Source organism: Callospermophilus lateralis, chromosome 14 (assembly GCF_048772815.1).
Source record: "Callospermophilus lateralis isolate mCalLat2 chromosome 14, mCalLat2.hap1, whole genome shotgun sequence".
NCBI classification, from domain to species: domain Eukaryota; kingdom Metazoa; phylum Chordata; class Mammalia; order Rodentia; family Sciuridae; genus Callospermophilus; species Callospermophilus lateralis.
This window is the reverse complement of record NC_135318.1, coordinates 73,752,800-73,767,496: the sequence shown is the minus strand read 5'-3', so window position 1 is coordinate 73,767,496 and position 14,697 is coordinate 73,752,800. Positions and strand designations below refer to the sequence as shown.

At 48.7% G+C, this 14,697-nt stretch overlaps 1 protein-coding gene across 1 annotated transcript in view; it reads left to right on the top strand.

Moving 5' to 3' along the window:
* Nucleotides 1-14,697, top strand: part of LOC143637856 (transmembrane protein 131-like) — a 95,948-nt gene that overhangs the window by 78,632 nt on the left and 2,619 nt on the right. Inside the window, 6 exon segments of the mRNA XM_077105159.1 lie at nt 9,005-9,100; nt 9,103-9,163; nt 9,802-9,814; nt 11,567-11,676; nt 14,573-14,611; nt 14,613-14,695. Of these exon segments, the coding sequence (XP_076961274.1) occupies nt 9,005-9,100; nt 9,103-9,163; nt 9,802-9,814; nt 11,567-11,676; nt 14,573-14,611; nt 14,613-14,695 (402 nt within the window).

Here is a 14,697-nt window from a genome sequence, read left to right as displayed (position 1 = left end):
AGCGAGCCTTCTACCTCTGAGCCACAACCCCAGTCCCCCAGCCCTTTTTTATATTCTGTTTAGAGACAGGGTCTTGGTAAGTTGCTTAGGGCCTCGCTAAGTTGCTGAGTCTGACTTTGAACTCAGCAATCCTCCTGCCTCAGAAATCCTTTTTTGATTTACCTCTTATTAACAGAAAGTACATATCTTAACTTTTAAGATGAAAAAAAAAATGTTCTTTGGCTTTCAGAGTGGTCCTAGAGTACCCTCCAAAGAGCAATCTGCCGATGGAGTAGAGGTTGCACCCTCAGGAGGCAGGGGGCCCGCTACTTAATTTCCTTCCCACTGTTGCTGTTTGGTAAAAATAACTGTTTTTATTGAAGTATAAATGTAGAAAAACAGTCTCTAAAATGGACATTAGGGCTGAGGATGTAGCTCACCCTCAGTAGAACACTAGCCTAGCACAGGGCCCTGCTTCCATCCCCAGTACTACCACCCCCCCCCAAAAAAAAATTAACAACTTTGAAAGGTGGACATGGATCTCGGAGTCGCAGAACAGTGTGTGGTAAAACCGTTCTTTCAGCTGGAGAGAACCTTCATCATTCCTCACAGACTCACCCTGAGCATGTCATTGCGCTTACTTGGAATGTGCACATATTCTTTTTAGAAGCAGACCATTCTCCCCACCCCGGATCTCAAACAGAAATCCTTGTATTGTCAAGCCCTTGGGGACATTCAGCAGCCTTCCCTTTCAGTTCACGTGTTGATCTCCCTGATCTTGCCTTCCCTGGCTGTCGGCTTGTAGGCCAGCCAGCATTCTCTTCTCCTCCATCTAGCCGCTGTTTCTGGAGGAAGGTGCCCAGGAGTGCCCCCTGTTCACGGTTGGCTGGGCAGGGATGGTCATTACATTCTGCACTTCCTCAGTTTCTCCCACCCGGAACACACAAACTGGACAGAGGCCATTGCTGGATTGAAGGTTAAAATCAGAGAAAGCCCCAAAACCTGGCAAGGTTGGTTCTTGGTGTGTGGTGACTAAAGAATGGTGACATCTGCAGCCATTCTACTTTCCAGCCTTGGTGATTTGGTAGGTAGCTTTGTCAAGGGCAGGGAGAGGCAAGGTGGTGCAGTGTCTTGAGGCCAGGTCTCACCATCAGGCAGGCCCAGATTCAACCCTGGCTCTGCCTCTTTCCAGCTGTGTGGCTTTAGAAAAAATCACCCGTCAGCTGCCACTTGACACCTCAGAATGTAGAGTAGCCTTCACCTGTGCTACAGAGGTAGCTACCACACAGGTGCCTGTCAGGCAGGACATGGTGCAGCTGTCCCTGATCTGCTGATGGGGAGGACGCACCAGGAGGCAGCCAGCCTGCAGGAGAGCAGGTGAAGTCACATGTAGCCAGATGCCCCGTGAGGAGGCGTCCCATGGAGACTGGCAATTTCTGAGAAGTGTTAGGAGCCAGTTAGATGAGGTAACTGGCTTTAATAACTTCAGATTAGAGTGTGTATTACAGGCATTTTCTCTTGACCTGCATTTTCTATGTTCTTTAATTCTTTGTGTGTGTGAGTGTGTGTGTTCTTTAATTCTTTGTGTACTTTAATATTTAACAAAAAAAAAAAACAATGCAAGTATTACATAGTAGAGTTTTTGCTTTAATCATGTTTTTGTCTGTGTGTTGTACGTCCTGGTGGGTCTGTTGTGACATCATCGTTCCATTTCTTTCTCCCTGCTTGCCCTTGCTGTCCTTCCCCTCTTCCCTGCTCCCCTCCTCTACTCTATTGGCTCCTTCTATTTGGGGTTTTGTGGTAGTTTTCATTGGTACATTCTAATTTTACGTAAAAGTGGGGTCGTTGTGATATGTGCACTGTGCAAAACATGATTTGGTCAATTTCATCACCTGCCCTCCCTGTCCCCACTTCTCCTGCCTTCCCTGTACCCACTCCTCCTGCCCCTGGTCCTTCCTCTACTATGCTGTCCTCCTTGCTCTTTCCTTCCTTCCTTCCTTTCTTCCTTCCTTCCTTCCTTCCTTCCTTCCTTCCTTCCTTCCTTCCTCCCTCCCTCCCTCCCTCCCTCCCTAGCTTCTGTACATGAGACCAGACGTTCAACCCTTGACTTTCTGAGTCTGGCTTATGTCACTCAGCATGACGTTCTTCAGTTTTGTCCATCCAGGAGATGACGTCATTCTCTTCTCTTTATGGCTACGGAAAACTCCATTGTGTACATATATCACATTTTCTTTATCCATTCATCTGCTGACAGGCCCCTAGGCTGGTTCCATAACTTGGTTCTTGTGAATTGTACTGATATAAACATGGGAATATATGTATCCCTATGGTAGTTACTTTGGATAAATAACTTTAGTGATATCCCATTTTATTTTTGATATCAGTAATTTGTCTTTTTTTTCCTTTTCTTTTTTTGTCTTGCTAGAGTTGTGTCGCTTCAGAGACTCGGGTTCTGTTTCTTGACCTTTGTCCACTGCCTGTTTTAATGGCTTAGCTTTTGGCACCTACTCTTACTCTTCCCTTCATCCTGCTTCTTTAGCTTTGCTTACCTGCACTTTTTAAGTTGTTGGGTGGAAGCCATTTTTTAGCATATGCTCCTGGTGCTCTCAGTTTCCCTGTGAACTCTGCTGTATCTGTGTGTCACTGTGACATGTGGAACTTCCATTCAGTTCTGTATGTTTTTGGTTTGAGACTTTCTGTGACCCATGGTTTAACTATGAGTGCTTTGTTAGTTTCCAGGTGTTCAGAGATTTTCTGTTACTGCTTCTAGTTTGAATCCATTATGTTAGGGAAAAACAACTTCGAATGATTTCAGTTCTTCCGTATATGTTGAGGTTGTTCTATGGCCCAGGATTTGGCCTGTGTTGGCATGCAATCCATGGGCACTTAAAAAGAATATGCATTCTCCCCCGCCCCCCTTTTTTTTCTTTTTAGAGAATAATTTATAAATGTCCATTAGATTTCTGTCAGTGGATGATATTGTTGGTTTTTTCCAGATCCTTTCTGATTTTCTATCTAGTTGTTCTATCTGTTGTTGACAGGAGGTGTTGTCCTCTCCAGCTGTCTGTGGATTCCTCTCTCAGTTCTCATTCTCTTCACATAGCTGGCAGCTCTTCTGAGTAATGCATATACATTTAAGATTGCTATATATTCTTGGTAGCTTGACCATTTATCATTATATAATGTTCTCCCTTGTCCCTAGTAATTGTCTAAAGTTTATTAATATAGCCTCTCTTGCTTTTATGTTTCCATGATACATTTTTTCCATCTCTTTACTTCTACCTTTCCTATATCATTATGTTAGAAATGAGTTTTCCATAGGTAGCACAGAATTAGGTCATAGTTTTTAATCCAATCTGCCAGTCTCTGTCTTTTTAATTACATGATCAGACCATTTACTTTTAATATAATTATTGATGTTTTAGAACTTTAAACCCATCACTTTATATTTTGTTTCCTCTTCAGTCTCCACTTTCTTTTTCTTTTTCCTACCTTAATGTGGATTACTTTTTTTTTTATTTAGGGCAGTAGCATATTCTAGAATATCTCTCTATATAGTTTTTTTAGGAGTTGCTCTAGGTATTACCTTATAATGGCCATAATTTGTCACAGTCTTCTGGGATCGTCTTACAAGTTTAAGTGATGTATAGAAACCTTATCTCTCTTGATGTTTCTTTGCCCTTTGCAAGTTGTAATTGTCTTAAATATCTCTACTACATACGTTTAGAGCCATATCAGATAATGTTAGAATTTTGCTTTGGTCATCCAGCACAACTCAGAATCTACTCAAGTCCTGAGGAAAGCCTGTCTGATCTACCCATACTCTTGCTGACTCCTTCTTGGTTTTCCCTAATGCTCCCATGTTCCTTTTTTGTCATCCTTTCTGTCTTGGGTACTTCTTCTATTTCTTCTTTTAGAGCAGGTCAGTTGGATTCAAATTCTCTTAGTTTTCCTTCATTTGCTCATGTCGGGAAGCTCCTGAAGGATGTGTTAAGCTGGGTGGAGGGTTCTGGGGTAACGGTTGTTTTCTTTAGTGCTTCTAGCCTCCATGATTTCTGAAGACAGAGCTGTCATCCTGATTGTTTTTCCTATAGATGAGGGAGGCTGGCTGACCTCGAGGTTTTTTTCCTTTGTTTTCAGTTTTCCCAGGTTTGCTTTTGCTGTGTCTTAGTGTGGATTCCTTTGCATTTATCTTGCTTCAGGCTTTCTCTTTTGTTTTTGATTTGTAGTTTTGTGTCCCAGAAACGGGACATTTTCATTTCCATTGTTTCTAGAGTTCTTCTTCAGCCCCTCCTGTTTCTCCTTTCCTTCTGAAACTTTTGATAACACAATATTAGCTCTTTTGCTATAATTACACAGATCCTCTCTTCACTTCTTCTGTTTTCGCTCCTAATTTCTATTTCCTGTTTTCAGGCTTACGATTATTTCCTGTCTCCTCCATTCTGCTCTTCAGCCCACGCACTGAGCCTTTTATTTCAATTATTTTTCAGTTCTATGATTTTCATTGTGTTCTTCCTTGCATTTTAAATTTGTTCTCTGAGGCCTTCAGTTTTTTGCTTATTTCAGGCGTGTTTGTGATTGCTTAGGGTCACCACTGTGTACCGGTGATGAATCCTTGCTTTCCCGAATGCTGAAGTATAACAACACCAGAGAAGCACATGCCGAGGCCAGTGTAGAGTGGACAGTGGAAGCTTTATTAAAGGACAACAGAAAAGACTCCTCCCCGGAGGAAGAAGGAGACCCAAAAGGTATAATCCATGGAAGGTGTGGGTCTTCCTTCTCTTATAGCTAAAGTCTTCTTTCAGCTTTCCCCCACTCCTGTCCTTTGTGTCCCTCTATCCTGCAGTGATGGAAATGCAGGTGGGAAGGCCCAAAAGGTGGGAGACAGGTGGACTGAAGGAGTAATCTGGGCAGGAAAGGCCTGGGGCAGCTTTTGGATTAGCACCTCCCTGTTTGCTGGGAGCTGCTTCATTAGCAGTTCCTTAGGATGGGTTGGGGCCTTGGGGACATTAACATTTCAATTCCCCCAGGTGCTGCTCTGGTTTCCTGGACTCCATTCTCTGTAATGTCTCCATTTTATTTATCTTATTAGACCGTATTTACCTAACTACCTACCTATCTGTAAATCTGGCTTCATTAGGACAACAGTTATGTCTTTGTCAGATGGTTCTAACATATCTGTGTCCTTGGCGTTGGCATCAGTCAGTTGGGTTTTTTGTTTGTTTTCATTTAATTTGAGAGGTTTCTGGTTCTTGGTATAAAGAATGACTGGACTGAAACCTGGACCCTTGGAGTCTTGATGTTCTGAGACTTTGGCTCTTTCTCTGCCTTCCTGTTATTGATGCCTTTCTCTGACATTGCTCTGACAGGTGAAGGGGCCAGGGTGTGTTAGAAGTCTTGATTTGCTTCTTGTCCCCTGTTGGCACCTGAGGTTGGGGTTGGGGTTCTGGGCACTGGAGTTGTCAGCAGAGGCACAGCGGGCAGTGGAGGACGTCCTGAACCACCCCACCCGGTAGGGAGGGGAAGGTGGTTATTCCAGCCAGGGGCCTGGCTGGGACGGAAGGTCCTGCTCCCTCCCAGGTCCTCTCTGACACCAACTTGGCAGGCATACTGGTGGCCTGGTGATGGCCTTGCAAGAGGGAGTCTGGGCTTCTTCTCAGCCTTGGCTGGCGTGCTGTGGTGGGAGCACGTGGTGTTTGGCAGGGAAGAAGGCTTTTGTCTTGCAGGGTGCCCCTCCTGCCTTTGTTAGGGCTTTGCCTGTGCGCATTGATGCTCCCAGGGAAGGTTAGGTGTAGCAAGAAGAAAGTTCAGGGAGCGCACCGCCATGCCTTTCCTTGGGCCACCGTCTGTCTCACCGTCTCTCCTCCTCTCAGAACTTTCTTATGCTTATTTTTATTTTATATACTGCCCAGGGATTTTAGATGTGCTTATTAACAGGAAGAATAAGGAAAAGTACATCTACTCTGTGTTCACAAAATTGTTAGGCCTCTGGGTGTTTTTAAGTGGGTTTCTGTTTCCTGTTGGGGGTTCGTCTGGCTCCAGTGAGTAGAGAAACTCAAGTCGGGTTGGAGAGTCTCCAGCGAGTGTGCTGTGATCTCACCAGCAGCGCCCTCGGCTGCAGGCCTCCCATTCGAGCTGTCAGGTCTACTTGGACCTACTCATGGCCAGGATCAGTTACTTAGAAAGCCCTGAAGTGGGATAAGAGTTTGGTCTTAGGGTAGCGAGTCCCGGTGCAGGTCCCAGGGTCGATATCTCATTCTTCCATGGCACAAAACCAACGGCAGCCCCGCATCTGCGGCTAGCGCTGGTAGAGTGTGACAGATCTCTGAGACCTGAGCGCTGCCCTCAGGGTGCTGAGACTGAGGGAGAAATGAAGCCCAAGGGGCAAAGCTGGGAGCCTCCAAAGGGGAATGTCACCAGGGATTTGGTGACCATAGGAGGTGAGCCAGCCCCTGAGCTGGAATCTGCTGGGCCACTGGAGGAGGAGGAGGAAGAGGAAGGCCGCTGGCCTCAGGGACATTCATGCCACTGTGATAAGCGCCTGGTGAACATGCTGCCCTGCGAAGACCTCTCCTCTGTCACCAGGTTCACACTGGGTATTGTTCTTCCTTGGAGACGCACCGAGTGTCTCTACGCTGCCACTTCAGCCTGGGCCATCATGTTTGAAAGATTTTTTTAGAGCTACTGTGTGCCAGTTATGCCACTGTCCCCTCCAGAGCCGTTCATTCAGAATCTCTCACGTATTTGTTTAAGCTCCCTGGGTTATCCTAAAGTGTGTCTGCTTAAGAAATATTATTATAGACTGAGAGCCTGAAAGAAGACTTGAGTGTATTTAACTTAGTTTTAGACATTTTAGATTTGAATTGCTTAAAGTGAGCCCCCAAGGAGAACAGAAGGGGAAGAGGGCAGATTGCTAGGAGCAGCGGCAAAAACGTTGTCAGAAGAGAAGGCCAGCAGTGATGGTGTTGGCAGCAGGCCGGGAGAGGCCTTGACTCTGCAGGTGCTCTGGGCCAGGGGTGGATGGGAGAGGAGTCCCTGGCTTCCATGGTGGAGGGATCACTGACGCTTTCCAAAATCACATCCATGAAGGCACCGAGAACAGAAGTCAAGGGCAGCATGTTTAAAAGTTAATGAGAAGAAGATAAAGACTTGGAGGCAAAAAGTATAAGCTACTCTTTCATAAAATAACCTTTTTAACCCAGTTTTCAACTTAATTATTGGTGTAAGTATTTATTCTTCTTCTTTGTCTAGCCATGGCTTTAAAATTTGAATTCAGTTCTTTAAAAACTCCACTCCTCTCTCCTGGAGGTCTGGGCTAGGGTAGGTAAGTCCACTCCTCCCACACCTCACTGCTTGCCCAGGCCGCAGCACTGGCCAGTTGTGCAGCACAGGTGAGAAGTTCATGGCTCAGGACTGGCCTGGTCTGGAGCAGGACACACCCTTTTCCGTCTCCCAGGGTGGAGAGGCACTCTGGCCCTCCAGGGATGTCAACTGCTGTAGTGACTAAACCAGACTGGTCAGTTTTCTCCTGGGATGAAGGCCCTGATTTTGAGACTTAATATTCAGTTATGGTTTCAAATCCAGCACCTCCTGGGATCATTGTGAAGTGACAGAGGGACATTCTGGAAACCACCCCAGAGCCTTATCTTTCCTCCCCCCCCATTTTGGGTACCAGGTATTGAGCCCAGGGGTGCTTAATCACTGAGCCACACCCCCAGCCCTTTTTATGTTTTATTCAGAGGCAGGGTCTCACTGAGTAGTTTAGGGCCTCACTAAGTTGCTGAGGCTGGCGTTGAACTCGAAATCTTCCTGACTCAGCCTCCTGAGCCGCTGGGACTAGGTGGGCACCACCACTCCTCTCCCAGAGCCTTACTTTTTCTTTTACCAGACCAGACTCTTTAAACTTTCTGTAAAGGGCCAGGTGGTATCTGAGGCTTTGTGGACCACAGACTTTCTCTGGGGCTTATTTAGTCATTTTTTGTTGTTTGTTTGTTTTACGCCACTTAAAACTATGAAAATCATTCTCCCCTCATAATCCATATAAAACAGCCACAGGCCACATTTGACCCATGGGCCACAGTTCACCAAGCCCTTATCTTGATGCCAAGGTTTGAGTCCCTAGAACCATTAACAGTGACATTCTTTGGGAAAAAGCATAAAACTTGAGGTTCACAATAAGTTGTATGAAGTCACTGTTTTCAAAGGATGTATTTAGAAATGACAACTCACACAGGAGTGGCTGGGGTACAGCCCTGCCCCCTGGTGTTCTGCAGGAGCCTCTGAGGTGTGGAACCTGGGGGTGTCTCTGCGTGTCCCATCCATACCCAGGAGCAGCTCAGCAAGGCAGGAATGGCTGCTCACTGCTGTGCTCCCGGCACACACAGCACCCCTACGAACATATCATGGGGCTAAGCCTTGTTACTCTTGGTGGAATCCAGGTCTTTCATTACAGGCGCTCTGTAGCCAGTGTGACCTCACTTGGTGTCCTGTGCCACCCGGTATCCTGTGCCGGCCACTGTCCTAAGGCCGTCTGTGATTGCTCACTGGAGCCTCCAAGCGCTTTTCTCTCCAGTGCAGCCAAAGGCCCGGACCCCCAGAAGCTGGGGACAAGCGGCATTGGGACTCGTCACCGTGGCTCCACTGCCAGGTTTCTAGCCCCCAAAGTCACAGGGCCACTCATCACATGTGTCACCACTGGGCCTCCGTCTCTGAGCAGGTCTCAGAGGCACCTGGTTCCACCGTGTGACAACAGAGCTCATCACCCTCTGGGGCACTCTCAGGCTGACAACAGGTCTGCCAGATGGACAGAGTGATCCAAGCTCACCAGCTGTATGCTCTGGGCTGCACTCGGTTACACACAAACCGTGCCTGTGAGCTGATATTTTTAATAATCTAATCCAGTTTTGATTTGGAAAGGTTCAAACCCTTGTGAATGACAAAAGAGTCCAGCCTCTTCCAAAAGGCATGAAGGCTGGGCTCCCCACCACCTGGAGCAGGAGGTGCTTTACCTGGTTCTCACCCACAGGGAAAGGCAAAGGCTTTCAGTGCAAGGTCAAAGCCCCAAAAAAGCAGGAGGAGAAGGAGGAGAAGGGGAAGGGAAGGCCCCCAGAGGATGAGCTGAAGGGGCCCTGGCCAACGATGACAGCTCCTCCACCACCACCGAGGCCTCCAACCCCGACACCTAGCCATTCAAGGAGGTAGGCAGCGGGCACCCGCTCCGCGGGCCTGGCGTCGTGCAGCGCTGGGGATCCGTGGGGATGGGTCAGCCCTCATGCCAGGCCAGCTGGGGATGGACAGCTGCACCTCCCCCAGAGAAGGACGTTTGGAAGCATCACTTCAGAGCTGGGAGTATCAGAAATAGTGACCCCTATTACTAGCTCACATGTGCTCTGTGTTGAGAGGCTGGGAAGCGTCAGGACCTTCATGGTCACAGTGTCACATTGGGAGCAGCTCTCTCCCCAGGCAGGTGGGGCAGTGACTATCCCAGGAGGGTGTGGCCCAGGGCGAGAACCCAGGCTTCAGTGGTCACCCAGAGCTGGCAGCCCAGCCTAAGACATGACAGCCATGAGAATTCCACCTTGTCCCCGGAGTCTTCTGCTCAGGAATAACCTTGCAGAATGCCCAGCATGTGGCAGCATCCCACGGCATCGCAGAGGGGAAAGTCCCAGCCATGGAACGTGAGCTCCGAGCTGTGTGCAGGGCGGGGATGGTTCTGCTCTGACACCTTTTAGATGAATGTTTGAGACGTAAAGGGATCACAGGGCAGAGTCTCTTTCAGCTTCAGTCTAGTGACCTAAGGAGTCACTTCTTAAATGTGCCCAGCAGTGCCTGCAGGGTAAATTAATTTTGGAAACACGTGTGCCTTGCTATCAGGGCAGCGGCCTTGCTCTGCATACCCCTCCCAGCTGGCCTGTGCTGTCTGCTTGGTCCACTTCTAGCCAGTACTAGGGTTCTGCACTTGATCCTCTAGAGAGCAGGGAGCTGCTGCGCGCCCCCGGGCCTTGGCTGCACAGGCTCATCCTCCCCTGTGGCAGCCGCACCCTGGTCACCCTCAGTGGCTGGCACCTGCCAGTATTCCTGCATCCGCTAAACCATCCTGGTGCCCTTGTTGGCGCTGTCCTCTGCCTGCCCCTGCGTGCACATGCTGCAGCAGCACCCAGGCCTGTTTGGCTGCCTCGGTGGGCTCTGTCCTGGTGCGGTGCCCACAGAGGTCAGGAGCCTTCCTTTGTGACCAGGCTCAGTTGGCAGGTGGAGTATTTGCTTCCCAGCAAGGTCACATGCAAGAGGTCATTTTCCTCGTGTCTTTTCTGCCCATTCACTGAACAAACACTTGAAACCCCTGAATGCCAGGCCTGTGCCAGGTGCTTAAGCACCATTGGACAGGGAGGCCGCAGCCTTGTCCTCCCAAGCTCTCGGTCTGTGGCCCCCAGTGGACCGAGTATTCAGGAGATGCTTTTTCAGTAACTCAAAGTAGTCTTCAGGGTGTAAGAGCCAGGGGCTGATGTACCTGCCTGTGCTTGGTGTCCTGGACAGTTGCCTGGCCTGGCATGGCCTGCTAAGTCAGAGTGTCATCGTCACCAAGGCAGGAGGTTTGGACGCTGGCGGGTAGGTGCTACTCCACCCCCGGCTCCATCCTGCGTCCACAGCCGCCCCCTTTGCTGGGTGTGTCCTTCCTCTCTGTACCCCAGTGTTCCTTGAGTGACTGGTGAAGAGCCAGGCTGGTGTTGGTGCACAGCCTTCTCACGAGTAGTTCACCTGGTGGGTTCCCCAGCACCTGAGCGGACACGCCTGTTCAGGGACCTCATGTGCGCATGCCACAGCAGCATCAGTCACTGTACTATGCATGTGCAGCTTCTGCGCTGGCCTGGCTTTCAGAGGCAGCCTGGGTGGCCCTCCCTAGTCCAGGCTCTACCTGGCGGCCAGGCTAGAGCGCTCTGTCACACCACGGGCCCACATTGCTCCCAGGTTGTCCTGTCTCTCTCCACCTGCTAGGCCTCAAGGTCCTTGAGGGAAAAGTCCAGACCCGCACGCCAGTCCCACTACCTGGTACCAAGTGGGTGTCTAGTAAATGTGTGTCGAGCAGGTGAATAAATACCTCAGCCCTGTGCTGTTGATGGTCCCACTGAGCCGGCCACATGCTGGTTCAGTGGAAGGCCCAGGTGTGGACACATAGAGGGCGGCTTTCCTGGCTTTTTGGCCCTGAGTTTTGTGCTTTGGATTAGGCACGTTGCTAAGAGTGTTTAAATTTATAGTCTTCGCTCAACTCTCCTTATAAAAACAAGGTTTTGCTCCCTGATACTTAAAAATAAGGAGCTACCAGTTGCTTCTTCCACTGCCACCACCCACTTCTATCAGATAGGAGTATATTAAAATGAACTTTGTAAAAAACTCGGACTCGCCAAAACATAATTATAGTTATAATCGTAATGTGGTTGAAAAATTGACAGAACTACAGTAGATTTCAGGGAAGGAATGTGTCACGTTTATTCATTTCACAACATACATCCACTACGTCCTAGTGTCTTATCATTTGTTGTTTTTATTAATCCTTCTCAGCAATTCCGCATGCGTTTTTTACAGGATTTAGGGAAAACAAGCCATGCCCGGAAAACATGAAAATGAAACATCTCAAGTGAAGCAAAAAAGCAAAAAGCTCTTAAATGTTAAGAAAGAAATCCCCACGGATGTGAAACCCAGGTGAGGAGCAAGAGGGTGCAGAGGAGTGAGGGTAGGTGCGCTTCCAGGGCCTTTGCAGCAAAAGCCATGCTCCTCTGGGGCTTTCATCACATTCGCTGCCATGGACAGGACAGCCACGGGCTGCAAGTGTTAGACCTGTGAAGGAGGGGGCGCCGGTTTGATGATCTGCTGCCAGGGGACAGGTGTGGAGGAGAATTTCAGTTTGTGACTCATTCCCAGGCATAGAGGCTTTTCAGTTCTGCTCAAGGTGACCTTGATGGTCAGCACAGGTAAAGGTGTGACATCCTCCAGAAAGCGCCCCAAGGCTGCTGCAGCACCAGCCCAGAACTGGTGTCAGGACCTCAAGTTCTGTGCTGTAAAACTTGCAAGTTTGTTCCTACCAAAAAGAATGTTCAGAGCAGGTATCCCCAGCCAGATGGTTCTCTCAGGAAACACCTCCAGCTCGGGCCCCACAGCTAGGCTCGCTACCGAGTGTTCCCGGGATAAATGAAGGCGTTAAACTAGTAAGTTACTAATGAGCTTTTGGGGTGCACAGATCTTGTGAAAATAGAGTTATGGCAATATATTTTGTGATTGTAAATTAAAAAAACCAGTGTTCCTAAGAATGGTCTTAGAGATGCTGTGTCATAGGTGACATCAGCAGATCTGCCGTCTGCTAGCCCTAGTCCTGGTGCCTGAGTTTAGTGCCTAAGGCCGAGCAGACAGGACACACTCCTCTTCTCAGCCCTCTTCTGCTGACTCCTGTGATGTTCTGGGGTTTGCGCTGGCCATTAGCAGGCTCCTAATTTGAAAAGGCTTCACTGGAGCCCACACCCTTGTGAAGTCTGTGAGTTAATTCTCTAGCAAAGCACAGCAAAGGCAGTTAGTCCTCTCCATCCGCAGTTCTCCATTCTCTTGATGGATAGCTGAAAAAGAAATGGGTCCCAGAAGGCCACTCGGGCAGCACGCCCCACACATGCACCCTCAGTTCTCTTCAAACCCACTGATTGTCCTCTGTTTCTACAAATTTAAGGGTAAAACATTGAGAGTCCCAATTCATCACCACCAGCGAGCGGTGGTGGTGAATGCAGCATGCTGACGGGCAGCCATCATCAGGGCCAGTCCTGGCTTTAGTTGCCCGAGATCCTGTCCAGCTGTGCATATGATCATAGGCCAGGGGAAGGGCCTGGGCTGCCTGTCACCCTACAGCCACACCCCGAGAGCAGACTTTAGAAGTCAGCTCCTGGGACTGGGAGCAGGGGCTGCGGTGACAGAAACGTGTTCTGTTTTCCCAGCTTTAGCACCTATGGTAGCAGGCCTGTGGACTCCAGAAGACTCCATCGCAGGTCAGAGATGCCCAAAATAGGATTAGACCTCAGGCACTGAAAGGGCTTCCGCAGAATCAGGAAGGGCCCAGGGCATCCTGCTTTAGGACAGCAACCATCTTTGCTCATTGGATTTTCTGTTTATGAGCATTTTACACATTAGTATAATTGGAATATAAAATCTGTGATAAGCAGAGAGAAGTCTGGAATGTGCACCAAAAGCCACACACTCTCCAGCAGCGTACTTGCACAGACAGCAGAGGCCAGGGCCCTGGGCTGCATCACTAGACCACAGCCCTTCAGCATGGGGAGCACACCCGTCTCCACCCACTCAGCCTCTGTCCCCCAGACATCCATGCAGCATGTGTGACTGGAGAAGGGTCAAAGCCTGTGGGAGCCACTTTCTCCCTTCTCTTTTAGAAAAAGCCACCTAATAAAAGTTGGTTCTTGTGCATTTTTTTGGAAGTCTTAAAAAAGTATTTTGCTAAAGATCATCTGGCTTAATCAACAAAAATAAAATAGTCTGGCACCTTTTTCCTAAAAAGCCAATTAATGTTATAGTAGCAGAATTAAGCTTTGTACAGACATCCCCCACTCCTTGACTACCTATCCTAAAAATAACCCACGCCCACACCCTGCACCAGGGCTGGTGTCTGCTTCAGGCAGCCTTCCGTGTTTTTTGGAAGACAGTTTTTAAATAACCCTGAGAGTCAGAAGCAGAAGAGCCGCAAAAGACATTATGGCTCTGTGTACTGATGGTCTCGCTCATCAGCAGTGCGCAGTTTTTGTTTTTGATTCTTTGAACATCAGTTTGTTATCGCACTAAAGTTCTGTTTATTTGGGCTAAGAGACCCCCTGAGTTTTTGGTTTGCTCTTATATTAATTCCTGAAATAATACCTATTAATTATAGAAAATTTGTGTCATGCAGAGAGACTAAAGAATGAAAAGTCAGTTAGTTAACTGCCCCTATTTATTCTTGTTGCCAAGGCCAGCCTCAAACTTGGCATCCTCTTTCCTCGGCCTTCCGAGTCACTGGGTTACAGGCATGTGCCACTGTGCCTGTCTCTGCTTGTACATGTGTATTATCTTGAGCTCTCTCATGGCACCCCACTCCCCTGGACCACAGGCACGAGGTGCGGCCCTGCTTATCTGTAGGGAATTGGTGCATTTCCACAGTAGCCAGGAACTTGGCACAGGTGCCCCCCACCAGTGTTTCTATGGGAAAGTGTCCAGGGTTTTGAATAGCAGGAGCTGTGGTGGGGCGGGTCTGAGATCTTTGATGTCTGTATGTTCGAGAGTCCCACAGTGGCCCAGGAGCTCCAGGCCCGCAGCCACACTTAGCAGCCCCACACAACAGTTCAGAGCTCTGTACCCATTTTCTGAAGTGGATGCAATAGCCCTCACCTGTACCTGAACCAGGTGAGGGTCTACATGCTGAGTGTCTCCTAAGCAGCCCTGGGAAGCTGAGCACACAGCTGGTCCTGGGCTGGGCTGGGCTGGGCTGGGCCGGGAGGAAGCCCACTTAGCATCAGTGACTTCCACCCTCACCCAGAGCAACAGACACATGTCTCCCTCCCTGGCTGTCTTCCAGTTCTCTAGAATTACCGTACCCTCCCAAATTGGAAAGTAAACCGTAGAAATCTCCCAACCAAGATTCCTCTTCCAACTGCCTTGACAAGTGGATCCAAGTCACGAAATTCCCAGAAAACAAAAGGT